Source organism: Mus caroli, chromosome 14, assembly GCF_900094665.2.
Source record: "Mus caroli chromosome 14, CAROLI_EIJ_v1.1, whole genome shotgun sequence".
NCBI lineage: Eukaryota > Metazoa > Chordata > Mammalia > Rodentia > Muridae > Mus > Mus caroli.
Genome location: NC_034583.1, coordinates 19,157,055 through 19,164,256, shown reverse-complemented (window position 1 = coordinate 19,164,256; position 7,202 = coordinate 19,157,055). Strand labels below are relative to the sequence as shown.

Sequence of the window (7,202 nt, the reverse complement as noted above, 5' to 3'; positions counted from 1 at the left end):
AAAATACCTAATAAAAAATTGCAAAAAAAAAAAAAAGAAAATATCATCCTGAGTGAGATAACTCAATCACAAAAGAACATACATGATATGCACTTACTGATAAGTGGATATTAGCCCAGAAACTTAGAATATCCAAGATACAATTTGCAAAACACATGAAACTCAAGAAGAAGGAAGACCACAGTGTGGATACTTTGGTCCTTCTTAGAAAGGGGATCAAAATACCCATGGGAGGAGATACAGAGACAAAGTTTGGGGCAGAAACTAAAGGAAAGGCCATCCAGAGACTGTCCCACCTGGGGATCCATCCCATATACAGTCACCAATCCCAGACACTATTGTGGATGCTAACAAGTGCTTGCTGTCAGGAGCCTGATGTAGCTGTCTCCTGAGAGGCTCTGCCAGTGCCTGACAAATACAGAGGTGGATGCTCATAGTCATCCATTGGACTGAGCACAGGGTCCCCAATGGAGGAGCTAGAGAAAGTTCCCAAGGAGCTGAAGGGGTTTGCAGCCCCATAGGAGGAACAACAATATGAACCAACCAGTACCCTCAGAGCTCTCAAGGACTAAAGCACCAACCAAAGGATACACATGGAGGGAGCCATGTCTCCAGCCCTATATGTAGCAGAAGATGGCCTTGTGGACATCAATGAGAGGAGAGGCCCTTGGTCTTGTGAATGCTTGATGCCCCAGTTTAGGGGAATGCCAGAGCAGGGAAGAGGGAGTGGGTGGGTTAGTGAGCAGGGGGAGAGGGTATGGGATAAGGAGGTTTTTGGAGGAGAAATGAGAAAAGGGGATAAAATTTGCAATGTAAATAAAGGAAACATCTAGTTAAAAAAAAAAAAAGCTAGGTCCCAGAGAAACAGGGTGGTTGTTGGTTGATTGTTGGTTGCTGGTGGACATGGTTTATTAATTAGTCATGTGCAAAGAAGAAATAATAAGAAGAAATTAGATATCCTGATAGTGAAGATCAAACTTGCCCCGAGGAACTCAACACTTTTAATCAGTAGGAAGTAGTTTAACAATTAACATTACCCCCTTCTCCTGGTGTCCGTTTTTCTCCCCTATCTAGTGTTAGGGGGTAGGAGGTAGAAGAATCTACAAGGTAGCCAAAGTCTGGCTACATAAAACAATTGCTAATTTATGAAGGTAATAATCATAAGATAATTTCTGACTCGCAGCTGTGCTAGAATTTAAATTTTACTTGGATGATATATTAAAGTAATATACTTTAAAATGTATAAGCTATGTTTAGTTGCTTAAATTGTATAAGTTACATTTATCCTGAAGAGCTGAACAAAGTTTTCATGATAAAAGGAATCCTTGTTCAGAGAGCAGGACTCCCCCCAAAGCATTTACCTCCATCACTTCTTGTTTCTCGTCTGCTGCAAAAATGTTAGGAACTTCACCGGTATTGAGCACATTGTCGATATCTTCTAGGAAAGCTTCCTCCTTAATCTGAGTGTCTGTGATCAGAAAGACTGTCTTCTGGCCTTTCACACCAACATTTCTCAACAAGGTCTTAAAGAGAAAATGTACTTATAAGCAGAATGTGGTGGACTTGGGCTGGGTTTGCTTTCCCCTTATTTTCCTGTGTTGATGTAAGGGTACTTTGATTCTGCTGGGGCTGTCAGTCAAGAACTCTGTTTTCCCCATCTTTTAGGTGAGCAATCCAAACTACTTAGTGCCCTCAAGTTTCTAGACACAACAGTTGGTTCAGAAGGCGTGTGATTAAGAAGGACTCAGTCAAACTGTTAGTTGGAGGACTGAGATGAACTTAAAACAGTCCTTGTTGTATGAGAAAGGTGCTTACAGAGACCAGTCATGCTGAATGCTACTGTGCCTCCTGGGCAATGAATCAGCTGGAGAAGGGAGACGGTAGAGAGCACTGCCAGGAAATGAAGAGACTACTACTTTGGGTCCTTAAATTGAGTCATGTTAAATGACTATATACCTCTGAACATTTAAATCCTGTAAACCAAAAACTTCCTCTATTTCTTAAGTTAGCTTGAGCTGGTTTTCTTTGTTTTTGGCCAATTGCAAACAAAATACCTGAAGTTAAAATATGGACTTCGTAGTATGATAGAGCTGACTTATATAGGTCTGTTAAAACTGACTCTTGAAATTTCAAGAACTTTTGAGGAGATTTTTAGATATAGCCAGGCTTAAAATTAAGTGATATGACAATGTTCTTCCCAGAAGTCTTAGGTTATCAAACAAAAAGCCCAGGGTCTGAGTTACTTCCCTTGGTGTTGTTAGGCCTGGGCTTCACAGGGACCCCCTACACACACAAAGGAAAAAGAACAGTACAGGCTGTTGCCACTGCTCTTGATCACTCTTCAGACTCCATGGTTTCCCGGCTAAATAGCTTCCATAGAAACTGAAAGGTGCTATGTAGGCTGCTGTGAGAGAAAAGGTCTTACTCAGTGTGAACCCTATGAACTGCAATGCCCAGTGCAACAATGGCATGAATATTCCGGGGTGCAGGGGACAACCAATCATTTTGTGATTGGTTTCAAGGCCTGATCTGCCGGAGGGAACTCATATATGGTAAACTTGGCCAAGAATCCTTGCTTGGAAAGATAACTTTTCCTGAGGGAAAAAAAACCATAAAAGTGTTATTTTTGCTAAGTGGATATAGCGTTTGTGCTGGATAGTTTTATATCAACTTGACACAAGCAAAGTCATCTGAGACGAGAGGACCTCAATTAAGAAAATGTCTCCATAGGCAGTGGTGGCACATGTCTGTATTCCTAGCACTTGGGAGGCAGAGGCAGGAGGATTTCTGAGTTCGAGGCCAGCCTGGTCTACAAAGTGAGTTCCAGGACAGCCAGGACTGCACAGAGAAACTCTATCTCGAAAAACCAACCAACCAACCAACCAACCAACCAACCAACCAACCAACCAAACAAATAAATAAATAAAATGTGTCCATAAAACCAGACTGTAGGCAAGCCTGTAGGGCATATTCTTAATTAGTGATTGATGTGAGAGGACCCAGCCTATTGTAGGTGGCATCACCCCTGGGCTGGTAGTACTGGGTTCTATAAGAAAGCAGGCTGAGCAAACCATGGGATGCAAGCCAATAAGCAGCAACCCTCCATGGCCTCTGCATCAGCTCCTGTCTCTAGGTTCCTGTCCTGTGTAAGTTCCTGTCCTGACTTTTGATGATGGATGCTGTGGAAGTGTAAGCCAAATAAACTCTTTCCTCCACAATTTGTTCCATTACAGCAATAGAAATCCTAACTAAGATAGCATTAAACTTCCTTATAAACACTTCTCCTTTTACCCACTGATTAGTTGGGCTCTCATCCCTCCTTAGAGAATTTTCTTATTGTAGTGGATGGTCATTAACGCAGACTCACAACCAGTCAAGCTGCAGAGAGCAAGTGACAGCGTAGTGCTCAGCTTCAAACAGAAAACCATGTCCCCCTTCTCCCTAGGGTCGGGAAACATCACAGAAAGACTGTAAGAGCCAGCACTTGGGAATGACTGTGTGAGATACTGCTTTTTTGGATAAGATAGGGCTGTTGCACTCATGAACTCAAAGCAGCTGTGGATGTCTATACAAGACCTTCTGGAAAGCATGTATTCACTTGAAATAAATCTTCTCAGACTAGGATAAAGACAGAGTCAGTGCCAACCATGGTAACTTGCATCAGGAAGCCTGTTCTTGTTATCTATCATTTCCTTTAGCTTCAGTGTCTTCAACAGTGAAACAGAGACAGCTATACCTACTTTTTCACAGTGTTGTTCATAGGGCATGAGATTACGTGATTAAAGCACCCAGGAGGTGTTCATCCCTCACAGCAGGCACCCAGTGGGAAGTATTAGCATAACTCCTCAAATATTCATAGCTATGTATGGTGGCTCCCCTTTACTAGTCAAGGAATGAACTATTTTCATTTCTCACTGTAGGTATCATCATAATTTTACCTTGATATCCTCTCTCCACTCATTCATACCATAACTCTTAGAAATTTCTGGTTGGAAAATCTGCATTTTTGCCATCGATGTAGCCAGTTTTGTTAAAGACTGCCGACCACTTCCTCCAAGCCCAATAAGCAAAGCGTTTCCACCAGACTGCTTTAGAATGCGGCATATTCTTGATAAATGTTCCAGGACATACCTGCCAAGAATAGGGTTATTATCCATAGTAATATACATGTAAATTTTCTTACCATTTTATTATATATATTTTATAACATCATGTTTAGTATATAGATACACAAAATTTCCTGAGAAAGTAAACCGTGCAGGAGGTGGGGTTGGGGGAGTTCTTGCTGCAAACAGAATGACTTAAATCCAACTCTCCAGAACTTACATACACATCTGGAGGTAACAGTGCAAACATCTGTAATCCCAGAATGGATAGGTGGGGGAGGGGAGCTTCAGATTCAAGACTCTCTAGAGGCTCATGGGCCCACCTTGCCTGGCTTATGCAGTGGCAAAGAGGTCCTGCTGTAAACAAGTGGAAAGATGAGGACAGGTACCTCCAGGATGTCCTCTGACCTCCATACTCTGTCCAAAAACACAGTAGTTTCTTTTTAGTTCTACAGACTAAGGGGAGGGCTGGCTGAAACAAGAACTTAATAAATTACTGATATTTTATATGGTAAGATATATGACAAGTGTTTATTTATTTATTTTTTTGGTTTTAAATAGTTCATGAAAATTTATAAATAAAAGTTTCAAGCACATACATAAATAGAAAAGAGAAGTACCTAAACACAACAAGATTCATTCTTCTTTTGTGAGTTTGATTATACTCATCTAAGCACTGGTCAACAACCTCATTAAAGTGGTGAATGTCTGGAATTTCAATATAAACTCGATCATCTCCTTCTAGATCAGGATTCATATAATCCCCAAACATGAGATTTCTTAAGTCTTCTTCAGTTACCTATTGAATAGAAGTTAAATTTAAAAATAAATTTAAGAAAAAAAATACAAAAATCTATTTTATGTCATAGTCGACTATTATCTAATTTTTTCAGACATTAAGGTTAAAAATTATATATGTATGACATTAAACACATAAAATGATAGGTTTATGCAATAAAAAGAAAAGATCAAAAGATGTATTTTTGTTTTATGAGTGCTTTGCTGGTACGCATAGAACTGTATCATGTGTGTGCTATGCCTGAAGAGGCCAGAAGATGGCGATAGATTTCCTGGAGTTGGAATTATAGGTGGTTGTGAGGTGCCACGAGAGTGGTAGGACTCTTAACTCAAATCCTCTGCAAGAGCAGCCATTGCTTTTAACTGCCGAGTGTCTTCAGAGACTTTTTCTATAGACTGGAAATTCACCTTTCTGACTTTGTTAAAGAAGAGTCTATGAGAGGTGGTACCATGCTCTGTACTCTGTACCATATCATTAGCAGCTACCATAAAGGACTTCATGCTCTAGATCACATGCATTCTTCTAAAGACTAATCTCAAAATAAACACACATTCACAAGAAAAAGTAAAAGAATAGGTTCAATAAAAGCCAAGTGCAGTTTTGTAAGATAAGTTCATTAATTACAACAGCTGCTGAGATTCTGTTTTCAGCTTGCATGTTTTTGATTACTAAGTATACTTACTGGAGCATTCCCATTCCGCAGATGATGAAAGACAGTATCAAATGACTCCTTAAAGTGGTCTTTTATGACATTTTTAATCAATAGGAAGAGCCAATTCCGATCTTCATCATTAATAAGGCGATCATAAAACACACGGAGAACCTCATGCACAAACAGGCGGATCATAGTGTGTTTGCTCTCTATAGCGTCTTTCTCAATGAGTAAGCAACCCCGGATGACACGTGAGAAATCACGCAAGTTGAAAGTATAATGAGATTTTGCAGGAGTGGGCAGAAGATTTCCCATAGATTGTTTATATACCTGTGAAGGAAAAAAAATGCAACAGTTCAAAAATAAAATGCTTATGATTAACAGTCCTAACAAAGTAGTATAAACAATATTTCATTTATCCTATTAGATTCTATCACTTTGGAACTGTGTATATATTGAGCGTAGCATGGAGTACATGTTTACTTTGCTCTATAGCATTGAACCAGGTCCCACTAAGTTGAATGAACTTACGAGTCCCTTAACCTGAATTCCCTTCGCTCTTACTTAACTTCCCATTTGTTATAATTGTTCCACTACAGATGACCTGAAAGTTACTAAGCAGCTTAAAATTGCAATAGAAACCAAAACCAGTTCACTTACTCTCTAGCACTCCAAATAATGTCTTTTAAATTACCAATAACATTACCCAATCAGTTCTCTCCCTTCCTCTCTTCTGGTTAGACTCTGGTTCCTCTTCCTCCTCCTATTTTAATTGGAGGAATATAGAAACAAAGTATTTTTTTTTCCTGAGTGCTGCATCCATTGTAAGAAAGTTAATATTTTTTTTAAAAGAAGGTTAACTAATTTCAAAATATATCCTGACAAAAAGAATGACATTATTTTTCATTTGGATGTGTTTTATAATTTATCCCCTGTCCCAACATCTCTCCTTGCTTCAAAGAGAGAGAAAAAAGTACCTTTTCTACCTGACCAAGGCCCAACAACTCATCCCAGGTAACATCTGAACCGCTACATTTTACAAATAAAAGCACTTTCTTGTGGTAGAATAAATCTACTCAGTCATGGTTTGAGTCTGAAATGTCCCCGCCAATGGCAGTCATGTTCAAGCTTGATGACAGAAGAGGGCTTAGATGCGGGGGGCTCTGATCTAATGATGGACTCACAGCACAGTGGCATCATCAGGAAGTTAGAGAAACGAGAAGATGTGGCTCAGCTGGAGGCCCATGTAGGCATGCCCTTGAAGATGTACCCAGATCCCTCTCTGTAGAGCTTCCCAAGAGCTTAGTTAGGTGAGGTTGTCACTAAATTTCCTTTGAATGCATTTTCCCTTGTGTCACTGGATGTGAGGCTGTTCTAGCTTCTGAGTGAGGGCAGATAATACACCCGAGCACACCAGGAGGCCTCTGACCACATGGGCATGGGTCTTTACTCCCATCCTTGCATGCTCTTATTTTTCCCAGCAATGTGTAAAAGTGATATGTATATAAGTTTACGGCTTCTTTCTTCCTTCCTTCCTTCCTTCCTTCCTTCCTTTCTCTCTTTCCTTCCTTCCTTCCTTCCTTCCTTCCTTCCTTCCTTCCTTCCTTCCTTCCTTTCTCTCTCTCTCTCTCTCTCTTTCTTTCTT

General features: G+C 40.1%; 1 protein-coding gene across 1 annotated transcript in view; it reads right to left on the bottom strand.

Annotated features, from left to right (window-relative positions):
* Positions 1 to 7,202, bottom strand: part of Dnah12 (dynein axonemal heavy chain 12) — a 184,675-nt gene that overhangs the window by 66,624 nt on the left and 110,849 nt on the right. The window contains exons 40-43 of the mRNA XM_021181341.1: positions 5,588 to 5,887; positions 4,727 to 4,905; positions 3,939 to 4,131; positions 1,362 to 1,523 (exon numbers count right to left, since the gene is read on the bottom strand). Coding sequence (XP_021037000.1) covers positions 1,362 to 1,523; positions 3,939 to 4,131; positions 4,727 to 4,905; positions 5,588 to 5,887 — 834 coding nt within the window. The remainder of the gene's footprint in view (positions 1 to 1,361; positions 1,524 to 3,938; positions 4,132 to 4,726; positions 4,906 to 5,587; positions 5,888 to 7,202) is intronic.